We start from the raw sequence: 12,862 nt of genomic DNA, 5'->3' as shown, positions 1-12,862 counted from the left end.
GAGTTGCTATACATGAACGTGAATCCAATACTCTAGAAGGAAATGTTTAACCCAGTCTCTATAAAGCTGAAGCGCAAAATTTTCCCTCTGCACTAAGCACTTTTGAAATAAACACCAACACTACAGTGGATTTTTTGTTTACTTTCTGTAATATATGAATTAGCTTTCAATGATTTATTAGATTATATTCACTTTTATTGTCATTGTGCCGAGTACAGATACAAAGCCAATGAAATGCAATTAGCAACTAACCTGAAGTGCAAAAGAATAGTATTATTTACAAAATAACTGCAAATAAAATAAAAAGTACTACAGCATACAAATATAAAAGTACTGAGACAGTCCAATATGGGTACAATATTGCTTAGTGCTGTGATGAGAGGTTCAGCAGGTTCACAGCCTCAGGGAAGAAACTTTTCCTGAGCCTGCTGGTGCAGGAGCAGATGCTCCTGTAGTGCCTACCGGATGGGAGGAAAGTAACAAGTCCATGGTTAGGGTGAGATGCATCCTTGATAATGGTTTTCGCCCCGCCCAGGCAGCATTTATGATAGGTGTCCTCAATGGTAGGCAATTGGGTGCCGATAATCCACTGGGCAGTTTTCACCACTTGCTGGAGTGCTTTGCGGTCCTAAATGGGACAATTGCCATACCACACTGAGATGCAGTTGGTGAGTATGCTCTGAATGGTACAGTGATAAAAGTCTGTCAGTATCCTGGGACAGAGGTGAGCTTTCCTGATGCTCCGCAGGAAATTAAGGTGCTGTTGCGCCTTTTTGATCAGGATGGAGGAGTTCAGGGACCTGGTGAGATCATTGGAAATGTGGACACCAAGGAATTTGAAGCTTGATACATGCTCCAGTACAGCTTCACTGATGTAGATGGGGACATGAGTGTAGCTCCTAGCATGCCTGAAGTCCACAATAATCTCCTTAGTCTTCTGGATGTTAAGGGCCAGGTTGTTATCGGCATACCACACAGCCAGGTGCTGGACCTCGTCCCTGTAGGCCGTCTGTCTCGTCATCCTCTCTGATCAGTCCAACCAACGTGGTGTTGTCTGCGAACTTGATTATAGAGCTAGAACCATGTACAGGAACGCAGTCTTAGGTGAAAAGGGAGTACAGAAGAGGGCTCAGCACACATCCTTGAGGTACGTCGGTATTCAGGGTAAGAATGGAAGAGAAGAGGTTATCTAACTTAACAGATTGGAGTCTATTAGTCAGGAAGTCCAAGGTCCAATTGCAGAGGGATCAGCTGATACCAAGCTGGCGAAGTTTGACAATCAGCTTGGAGGAGATCACACTATTGAATGCCGAACTAAAATCAATGAACAGCATTCTGACGTAAGAGTTGGGGCTGTCCAGGTGGGTCAGGACAGAATGAAGTGCCGTGAAGATGGTGTCCTCTGTAGACCTGTTGGTGTGATAGGCAAATTGATGGAGCTCCAGGGTAGTGGGCAGAAAAGATTTCAGATGTGATAGAACCAATCTCTCAAAGTATTTTGCAATGATGGGGGTGAGTGCAACTGGGTGGAAGTCATTCAGGTCCATGGCAGTGGAAAGCTTCAGCACTGGCACAATGGTGCCAATCTTGAAGCTTGTGCGGACAACTGCCTGGGCCAGGGACAGATTGAAAATGTCCGTGAAGACCCTGGCCAACTGCCCTGCACAGACTCTGAGCACACGGCCAGGTATTCCATCCAGACCAGCTGCCTTCCGTATATTCACCCTGCTCAGGGTGACGCAAACATCGGATGTGGAAAGTGACAGAGGCAGTTCACCAGGTGAGAGATCCGCTTTGAGAGTGACCTCCTTCTTCCCTCGGTCAAAGCGAGAGTAAAAGTAATTAAGCTCATCAGGGAAGCAGAGCTGGAAGGGGGCACGGTACTAGATGGGTTGAAGTCTGTAATGACCTGTACGTCGCAACATGTGCCGGGGGTCCGAGGAGTTGAAATACTTCTCAATCTTCTGTTTGTATGCGTGTTTAGCCTGAGAGATTCCCCTCCTCAGGTTGGCCCTGGCTACTGTAAGCCTACCAGTCTGCAGACCTGAATGCTGAGTTTTGCTTTGAGCATGAGGCGAACTTCTCTGTTCATCCATGGTTTCTGGTTGGGGAAAACTTTTATTTGTTTTTGTAATGTCACTCTATCTACACACTTGCTGATATGCTCAAGGACAGAGCTGGTATATAAATCAGTGTTAATCTGAGAGTCTGTGGTGGCACGGGCAGCAAATGTGCTCCAATCTGTATGCTGGAATTGGTGCTGAAGAACAGTCAGCACCCTCCAGCCAGATCTTAATAGTCTTCATTGTGAGTATCACACGCTTAATGACCGTATGCTTGGGAAGCAGAACAATGACAGATGGTCAGACTGTCCCAGGTGGGGGGAGGGTAGTGGCTTTGTAAGCATCAGCCACATTTGTGTAGACATGAACTAAGGTTTTATTTCCCTTGTGGAGCATGATACATTTTGGTAAAATCTTGGAAGCACGGTACGTAGGTTGCAATGATATCCGGTGGTACATAAACTGCGACAGCAACAGTGCACGTAAACTCTCGTGGTTGATAAAAAGGTCTGCACTTAAATAATCAGGTATTCCAGATCATCAGAGCAATGAGTGTCAGCAACGGTAGAGTTAGTGCACCATGATTGATTCACGTAGATACATAAACCACCTTCTCTACTTTTACCTGTCGCTATTGCAGCTCTGTCAGCCCTGAAGACCGTACACCCTTCCAGTTCCACCATGTTGTTTGGGATATCACTGTTTAGCCACGTTTCCATAAAAAACATGACGTAGCAATCCATAAGCCTTCTTTTTATGAGGCCCCAAGTCCTTAGTTTGTCCAGTTTGTTTGTCAGAGACCGAACATTGGCGAGGAAGATGCTAGGTAGTCCTGGCCAGTGTGCATTTAGCCTTAGCCTAGCACTTAGACCCCCACACTTCCCCCATCTTTGTTTACAGTCTCGACGCCAGCACCAGGCCCTTCCGGTCAGAGTGAGCTGAATGCCGATGAATTTATGAACCTTGGCACACAAAATATTTGTTCCTATGTTCTAAATTCAGATTTATTATGTATATCACATACAACCTTGATATTTTATTAACTCTCATAGTTAAGACATGCTTCCAAATTTTCTATCATTTATCCAATGTACTTGAATCTATTCTTCCCTAAATTTAATTCCATTGTCATAGTTCAAACACTCATCGAACACATAACTTGTGTGCTTAATTCCCACACATTAATAGCAGTACACTTAATGATTGCATATAAATATAGAAGTAAATGGTTAAGCTGTTCTTTAAAGAACAAATTGATATTACAAAAGCGTTTAGGAATGACAATCAGCTGTTTATTGGATTACAATTATTTTTCCATTACTGAACTTCATTCAGCTGTACCAGCTGCACACTGTAGCAGGGAGAAATATTTTCCAAAACATGAAAGTAGAATAATGATGATGGCGCTTACAGCGGCTGTGTTGCAAGCTCCGTTCTAAATCTATAGTATACTACGAATTTTTACAATTTTCTTAGCATTTTCTGTTCAGGTAGCTGATAGTCACATCAGATACAATAGATTGACACTTCTAAACATCAGAAAGGCGGCATGTACCCACTACCTGCCACCTTTCTGGGAACCCCTGCTTGTGCAATCCATGGGAGACTCATCTCTTATACCGCCACTACCTCGGAAAAAGTGCCGGAGAAGAGGGAGAAGGCATGCTAATCAGCCACCGCTCCCTAGCATACTCCTGGCTAACGTTCAGTCCCTGGACAGCAAGTTGTGTGAAGTGAGAGCCAGAATCTCCTACCAGCAGGAAACAAAGGAATATAATGTTTTGTGCTTCATGGAGACCTGGCTGACGGAGGAGATACCAGACCACGCTATCGAGCGCTCTGGATTCTTCCTGTTCCAGGCAGACAGGTCAAAAAACTTCTCTGGGAAGAGTAAAGGAGGAGGGGTATGCTTTATGGTCAACAATGCTTGGTGCAACCCCCAGAATGTGAATGCCCTCAAATCCTTTCGCTCCCCAGACCCGGAATACCTGGTGCTGCCGTGCAGACCCTACTGGCTACCTAGGGAGTTCACGGTTGTTATCATCACAGCGGTGTACATTCCATCACAGGATGATACTGACCTGACTCTCAGGAAACTGTACGAAACCATCAACATGCTGGAAACTGCACACCCAGAGGCTGCTTTCATCGTCACCAGTGATCTTAATCGAGCGCCGCTGATGAAAGTCTCTCTGAAGTTTTGGCAGCACACCCAGGTGAGCACTTATGAAGATAACACACATGACCACTGCTACAGTCCCTTCTGCAATGCTTACTAAGCTCTCCTTCGCCCAGCTTTTGCAAAGTCAGATCACTCTTTGACCCTGCTTTTGCCGATGTACGCTGCAGAACTGCTTCGACGAACTCGACTGGAATGTGTTCCATGATGAGGATGTCTCCAAGTTCACAGATGGAGTCACGTGCTTCATCTGGAAGTGCATCAATGATGTTGACCCCCTCCCCGCCCCAGAAGTTGGTCAGGGTCTTCCCAAACCAGAAACACTGGATTAATAGTTCCATGAGACCAGTGCTTACCACGTGACAGAGCTTACATTGCCAGCAATCAGCAGGAGCTCAAGAAAAGCAGCTACAATCTGTGTAAAGCTATCAAGGATACGAAACAACAATTCAAGGACAAGATTGAGTCAAGATTCACAATGACTGGCGTCCTGTCGCACTTATCTCAATAATAAGCAAGTGCTTTGAGAGGCTGGTCAAGGATTACACCTGCAGCATGCTACCACTTACACTGGACTCCCTACAATATGCCTACTGTCACAACCAATTGACAGACGACGCAATAACCACTGCTCTACATTACTGTCCTTACACATCTGGAGAAGGAGGAAGCTCATGTGAGAATGCCGTTCTTGGGCTACAGTTTAGCATTCAACACCATAATTCCATCCAGGTTCAACAGGAAGCTCAGAGACCTCAGCCTTGACCCTGCCTTGTGCAGATGGATCCTGGACTTCCTGTCAGATTAGCAGCAGGTGGTAAGAATGGGTTCCCTCACCTCCTCCCCTTGACTCGCAACACAAGAGCCCCTCAGAGCTGTGTACCAAGTCCCCTCCTTTACTCCCTGTATACCGATGACTGCGTCACCATAGCTCTAATCTGTTAATCAAATTTGCCAATGACACTACATTGATTGGCCTAATCTCAAATAATAACAAGGTGGCCTACAGGGAAGAGTCATCTCTCTGCACATTGGTGTGAAGAAAACAACCTCTCCCTCAATGTCTCAAAAACAAAGGAGCTGGTTGTGGATTACAGGAGGAATGGGGACGGGCTAACCCCTATTGACATCAATGGATCTGGGGTTGAGAGGGTGAACAGCTTTAAGTTCCTCGGCATCCACATCACCGAGGACTCAGTGGTCTGAACACACCAGCTGTGTGGTGAAAAAGGCACAACAGCACCTCTTTCACCTCAGACGGTTGAAGAAGTTTGGTATGGGCCCCCAAATCCCAGGAACTTTCTGCAGGGGCACAATTGAGAGCATCCTGACAGGCTGCATCACTGTCTGGTATGGGAACTGTATCTCCCCTAATTGCAGGATTCTGCAGAGAGTGGTGAGGACAGCCCAAGCTCATCTGTAATTGTGAACTTCCCATGATTCAGGGCATTTACAAAGACAGGTGTGAGAAAAGGGCCTGAAGGATTATTGGGGACCCGAGTCACCCCATCCACAATCTATTCCAGCTGCTACCATCCAGGAAAGTGTACTACAGCATAAAACCCAGGAGCAACAGGCTCCAGGACAGCTTCTTCCACCAGGCCATCAGATTGATTAACTCACGTTAATTTGAGTGTATTTCTATGTTACATTGATTATTCTATTTATTATAAATTACTATGATTGCACATTGCACATTTAGACAGAAACGTAACATAAACATTTTTACTTCTCATGTATGTGAAGGATATAAGAAATAAAGTCAATTCAAATTCTTCTATGCTGCACTTTTTAACATCATATAATCCTTCTTCATCAAAATGCTCCAATTATTTCTTTAAACCATAATAAAAGTTGTTTCTGAGATTGTAGCAACATTATCTGACCAACACTTGTTCAGACAACCTGTCACCTATCCTAATATTTGACCATAACACTCAAGCATACATGAAGCCTATCCTGGAAATAGAGTTGAATACAGTAAATCAAAGCTTCCAATTTACAAACCCTAGTCAAGTCTAATTATCATTCAAGTTCAGTGGTTGAAGCTACTTCAGTTAGTCAATATACATCTCTCCAATGTACTAAGATGGACAGTTTTGGTTCTAATTGCACTCCTGTAGATGTTGTCTAAGTTTAATTTTTTTTCTTGTGAATACAATTATACAATGCTACCTGCCTATGATGCTACTGCAATTAAGTTTATCAGTGAAATCCTGTGCATAGAATGTTCTAGGTATACATATGACAATAAATTCAATTTTACCTTTGTCAGCACCAGCATTGCTAATATTAAAGATGCATCTTTGTTAAAAAAATATGATCCCCATATTACTGACAATAATTTTCATATCAAACAGTACTGATTCAGACACACACAACTCACCTTCTCTCCAAGAGCTTCCTCTAGGGTAGTCAGGGCAGTGTCTGTATTTGTGGTGTCAGCCTGCAATGATTTTACACGCTCTTTTAAACTATTCATTTGCCTTTCTTTATCCCTGAGTTGTTCCTGCAAATTCTCAATCTGCAAGCAAATAAAACACAGATTAAACAGGGAAGGAGAATAGACAAGATATTTAATGAGTGAAACCTGAATTTCACCATTCAACGACCCAAACTGTCCTTCCCAGCTGAATTATCTCCAATTTAAAATATAGCATTCAACTGTTACAACGTGGTCTCAGTTACACTGGAAAAATCAAATGTTGACCAAAGATTGGTAGAATGCTCTGTGAACACCTCCATTCAATCTTCAAGTTACCTTGAGCCTCCCATCATTTTAATTCTCCACCCCACTTCTACTCTGACATCTATGACTTGCCTCCAAATCTGTTCCAAAGTACAGAAAGAATCTTGAGAAACAACGCCTCATCTCTGGACCAAGTATATGGAACCCGCAGGACTGAAATCAAATTCAGATTACTAGCCTATCCCGTTTACAAGCTGGCCAGTTCAAATGTTAAAAGAACAACCACCTGCAACAAACTCTTTTAGCTGAGAGATTGAGTTGCTTGGGACTAAACCCACTGCAATTCTGAAGAATGAAAGGGGATCTTACAGACACTAAATTTCAAAAGGGATAGTTAAGAGAGGCAGTAAAATTGTTTCCATTATGAACTACAGGAGTAAATTTAACACATATGAGGAGGAACTGCTTTTCCCAGGGAAGGGTGATTCTTTGCCCAGAGGCTACTTCATTAAATATTTTTAAGACACAGTGAGATATATTTTTTGAACAATAGGGGGAATAAGGGTTATGGAGAAAAGGAAAGTAGATGGAGTTGAGTCCTTGGCCAGATCAGCCATGATCTTACTGAACAGCAGAACTGGTTCTATAGGCCAGATGACTTACACTTGCTTCTATTTCACATATTCCATGTTATTAACACTCTCCGCAGATGCTACCTGACCTAATGAGTGGCTTTTTTTCTTTTAACTTCAGTTTTTTTTTACTTTTCTTTTTACTTTATATTTCCCAGCAACAGTTGGCCTACATCACAGTTCCAGAACTTTGTTTGGTTCCTCCTGGCGCTGACTGAGTTTTGCTAAAATCGTCTCTATTTACACTGTCCCTGATAAATCAACTATGATCAATATAGATTTACCACCTACCCTTAGCTAGCACTAATATTTGCATCACCTGGATTGTCTTAGTCTCTATCCTGACATTGACATACAATGGGCAAGAGGGATCCATTGGTCGGGTTGACCACGGATGTTGCATCCTGGCTGTCTATGTGCTATGCAAGCCAGTATGATATGGAGAACACATCGTTTCCCACATAGCTAGCACCCCCTCTCCACACATCTGATGAACCCAAAGGAACAGCAGAGGCAAATACAGTTTGGCACCAGCAACGTCACAGGAATTGCCAGTCAATGTTGAACTCAGCAGAGGACTACTTTAGGGATTCAAGCTCGAGATATCTCTTTGCAGTTTACTTCCAAAGCCATCCCTATGAATAGGTACCCACAATGCAGCAGAGGCTTGAGTTCAGAGTCTTCCTTTATCTAGATCAGCTGCCAACTACGGCTGATGAGCCCCATCTATCCGGACTACTAGTATAAACATTTATCTTTAGATCAAAGGAAGTGGTACACAAACCATTTAATCTATCAATGGAGATTCAAATACGAGTACCTGCTGCAAATACCCTGCTTCAACTTAATCAACATGAATTTCCATACCTTTTGCTTCTTTTTATGGATTTCCATCTTTATAACAGTACGAGATAAAATGAGTAGTCAGTCTGACCAACCTGGATAGTTTGAAGATGCTCAATCTCTAAACTGCTTGCACACCCTAGTTTTCAGGTTCCTCATATTACTATTATTATTTACAAACTCCCACTTTCTAAAAATCTCTAGGTAAACAGAATGTAGCAAAAAGAGTTTTAAAAGATAATACGCAATAATCATACCTTGAATCACCTAAACTAGAACAATACTAGGCACCTCAATGTCGAAGTCATTGTTTCAAATAAAAATGAAATCCCTGAGAGCTCAAACACGAGGAAATCTGCAGATGCTGGAAATTCAAGCAACACACATAAAATGCCGGTGGAATGCAGCAGGCCAGGCAGCATCTACAAGAAGAAGTACTGTCGACGTTTCGGGCTGAGACCCTTCGTCAGGACCAACTGAAAGGAAAGATAGTAAGAGATTTGAAAGTAGGAGGGGGAGGGGGAAATCCAAAATGATAGGAGAAGCCAGCAGGGGGTGGGGTGAAGCTAGGAGCTGGAAAGGTGATTGGCAAAAGGGATACTGGGCTGGAAAATGGAAAAGATCATGGGATGGGAGGCCTAGGGAGAAAGAAAGAGGTAAGGGAGTACCGGAGGGAGATGGAGAACAGGCAAAGTGATGGGCAGAGAGAGAGAAAAAAAAGGAAGGGGAAAAAATTAAATATATCAGGGATGGGGTAAGAAGGGCAGGAGGGGCATTAACTGAAGTTAGAGAAGTCAATGTTCATGCCATCAGGTTGGAGGCTACCCAGCCGGTATATAAGGAGTTGTTCCTCCAACCTGAGTGTGACTTCATTTTGACAGTAGAGGAGGCCATGGATAGACATATCAGAATGGGAATGGGACGTGGAATTAAAACGTTTGGCCACTGGGAGATCCTGCTTTCTCTGGCAGACAGAGCGTAGGTGTTCAGCAAAACGGTCTCCCAGTCCGTGTCGGGTCTCACCAATATATAAAAGTCCACACCGGGAGCACCGGACGCAGTATACCACACCAGCCGACTCACAGGTAAAGTGTCGCCTCACCTGGAAGGACTGTCTGGGGCCCTGAATGGTGGTGAGGGAGGAAGCATAAGGGCAGGTGTAGCACTTGTTCCGCTTACAAAGATAAGTGCCAGGAGGGAGATCGGTGGGAAGGGATTGGGGGGGAACGAATGGACAAGGGAGTTGTGTAGGGAGCGATCCCTGCGGAAAGCAGAGGGGGGGGGGAAGGGAAAAATGTGCTTGGTAGTGGGATCCTGTTGGAGGTGGCGGAAGTTACGGAGAATTATATGTTTGACCCGGAGGCTGGTGGGGTGGTAGGAGAGGACAAGGGGAGCCCTATCCCAAGTGGAGTGAGGCTAACTTTAGATACTATTGAGGGAGATGACCTAGCAGAGGGGAGCCACAGTGACTGGGTGTCTTGCACTGAGTCTGATGCTGCAACTCAGAACAGAGGGGTATAGAGGACTGCAGTGTTGATAAGAGATTTTCTTAGTCAGAGAAACAGAGACAAGATTCTGTGGGTGCAGTAGAAACACCCAGTTAGTATGTTGTCTCCCTGGTGCCAGGATGAGGGATGTCTTGGATTGTGTCCATGGTATTCTCAAAAGGAGAGGGTGAGCAGCCAGAAATTTTCATACATATTGGCACCGATGACATAGGTAGACAAGGTGAGGCTTCCTGAAGAGAAATTTCTAGTGAGCGAGGGAGAAAACTGAAAAATGGGACCTCCAGGGTTGTCCTGAATTGCTCCATGTACTATACACCACTGAGGGTAAGAATAGGATGATTAGGCAGGTGAATGCATGGCTGAGGAACTGGTGCAGGAAGAAGTTCAGATTTATGGATCATTGTAATTTCTTCTGGGAAAGGTATGACTTGTACAAAAGGGACAGGTTATATTTCCACCTGAGGTAACCAATATACTTTTGGGCAGATTGGCTAGAGATGTTTGGATTGTTTTAAACTAATTTGCCAAGGGGATGTGAATCAAAGTGATAGTGCGGAAGATGAGCTAGCTGGTTTACAAACAGAGACAATATGTAGTGTGAGCCCAAGCAAGGAGAAGCTGATGATGGCGCAAAATTGCAGTCAACTAGATATGTTGCAATGCAAAAGGCAGACAGAATCAAAAAAGGTGAATACAGGACTAAAGGTGTCATATTTGAATGCACACACTATACAGAATAAAATAAATGAACTTGTAGCCCAGTTAGAAATCGTCAAGACTGAATTATAACTGAAAGAAAATTATAGCTTGGAGCTTAATGTCCAAGGATATACATTCTATTCAAATGACAGATAGGAAGGCACAGGGGGTGGTGTGGCTCTGTTGGTTAAAAAAAAAAATGAAATCAAATCATTAGAAACAGATGATACAAGGTCAGAAGATGTTAAGTTATTGTGGATAAAGCTCAGAAAATGCAAGGGTAAAAAGATCCTAATGGGAATTATATACAGACCTCCAAACAGTAGTTAGGATGTGGCTTACAAGTTACAATGGGAGATAGAAAATGCATGCAAAAGGGCAACATTACAATAGTCATAGCGGATTTCAATAAGCAGGTAGTTTGGGAAAAATTGGTTGGTGCAGGATTCCAAGAGGCAGAATTTCTAGAATGTCTACAAGATGGCTTGTAAGAGCAGCTCTTTGTTGACCCAATATTCAGGACTGGGTGCAGTGCAATGAATTTGAACTGATTAGATCTTATGCTAAAAGAACCCTTAGGATTAATTGATCATAATATGATTGAACTCACCTGGAAATTTCAGAAGAAGAAGCTAAAGTCAGATGTAACAATAATACAGTGGAGTAAAGGAAGTTACAGAGGCATAAGAGAGAATTTGGCCAAAATTGATTGGAAAATTACTCTGGCAGGGATGATGGCAAAGCAGCAATGGCTGGAATTTCTGAAAACAATTCAGAAGGAACAGGATATATACATTCCAAAGACGAAGATGTATTCTAAAGACAAGATGACACAACCATAGCAAACAAGGGAAGTCAAAGCCAACATAAAAGCCCAAGAGAGGGCATATAATAGAGCAAAAATTTGTGAGAAATTAGGGGATTTGGGGAACTTTTAAATAACAGCAGAAGGAAACTATAATAAGTCACAAGGATAAAGATAGAATACAAACAAAAGCTAGCCAATAATATTAATGAGGATGTCAAAAGTTTATTCAGATACACAAAGTGTAAAAGAGAGGCAAGAGTGGATATTGGACAGCTGAAAAGCAATGCTGGCAATAATGGGGTACAAGGAAATGGTGGATCATTTGAACAAGAATTTTGCATCAGTATTCATGTGGAGGACACTTGCAATTTAATGGAAGTTCTAGGTGTCAGAGGTCATGAACTGGGTAAAGTTACCATTACTAGAGAGAAGGTTCTTGGGAAACTGAAAAAGCTGAAAGTAGATAAGTCACCTGAACCAGATGGTTTATACCCTGGGTTCTGGGAGAGATGACTAAAGAGAATGTGGAGGAATTAGTCATGATCATTCAAGAATTCCGTTAGATTCTGGAATGGTTTCAGAGGACTAGAAAATAGCAAGTATCACTGTACTCTTCAAAAAGGGCAGAAAAAAGTGGCAGAAAAAGGATATTATATGCAGTTAGTCTGACCTCAGTGGTTGGGAAGATGTTGGTGTTGATTGTTAAGAATGTGGTTTCGGGGTTCTTTAAGGTACATGGTAAAATAGGCCGTAGTCAGCGTGGTTTCCTCAAGGGAAAATCTTGCCTGACAAATCCTTCGAATTTCTTTGAAGAAATAACAAGCAGGATGGACAAAAGAGAATTTGGCTGATGTTGTGTACTTAAGACTTTCCAGAAGGCCTTTGACAAGGTGTCACACACAAGGCTGCTGAACAATCTACAAGACTATGGTATTAAAGGAAAGGTTTTAGCATGGGTAAAGTTGTGGCTCATTAGCAGGAGACAAAGAGTGGGAATAAAGGGAGCCTTTTCTGACACACTGCCACTGACAGTGGTGTAACACAGGGGTCTGTGTTGGGACCAATTGCTTTTACATTGACGTCAATGATTTAGATGAATTGATGGCTTTGTTGCAAAGTTTGCAGACAATATAAAGATAGGCATAGGGGCAGATTGCCTTGAGGAAGTAGAGAGGCTACTGAAGGACTGAGACAGATTAGGAGAATGGGCAAAGAAGTGGCAGATGGAATACAGTATTGGGAAGTGTAGGGTCATGCATTTTAGTACAAGAAGTGAAAGGGCTCACTATTCTCTAGACGGAGAGAAAATACAAAAATCTGAGGTGCAAAGGGACTTGGTTCCCTAAAGGTTAATTTGCAGGTTGAGTCTGTGATGAGGAAGGCAAATGTAATGTTAGCTTTCATTTCAAGTGGACTAGAATATAAAAGCAAGGATGTAATG

The 12,862-nt window shown here is 43.0% G+C and overlaps 1 protein-coding gene across 6 annotated transcripts in view; it reads right to left on the bottom strand.

The window, feature by feature from the left end:
• Nucleotides 1-12,862, bottom strand: part of LOC132398500 (ELKS/Rab6-interacting/CAST family member 1-like) — a 734,829-nt gene that overhangs the window by 593,271 nt on the left and 128,696 nt on the right. For all 6 annotated transcript variants that reach the window (XM_059978062.1, XM_059978065.1, XM_059978064.1 and 3 more), the window contains one exon: nt 6,629-6,766. In XM_059978062.1, coding sequence (XP_059834045.1) covers nt 6,629-6,766 — 138 coding nt within the window. The remainder of the gene's footprint in view (nt 1-6,628; nt 6,767-12,862) is intronic.

Source organism: Hypanus sabinus, chromosome 8 (assembly GCF_030144855.1).
Source record: "Hypanus sabinus isolate sHypSab1 chromosome 8, sHypSab1.hap1, whole genome shotgun sequence".
In the NCBI taxonomy this organism is placed as follows: domain Eukaryota; kingdom Metazoa; phylum Chordata; class Chondrichthyes; order Myliobatiformes; family Dasyatidae; genus Hypanus; species Hypanus sabinus.
This window is presented reverse-complemented; position numbering and strand designations above follow the sequence as displayed.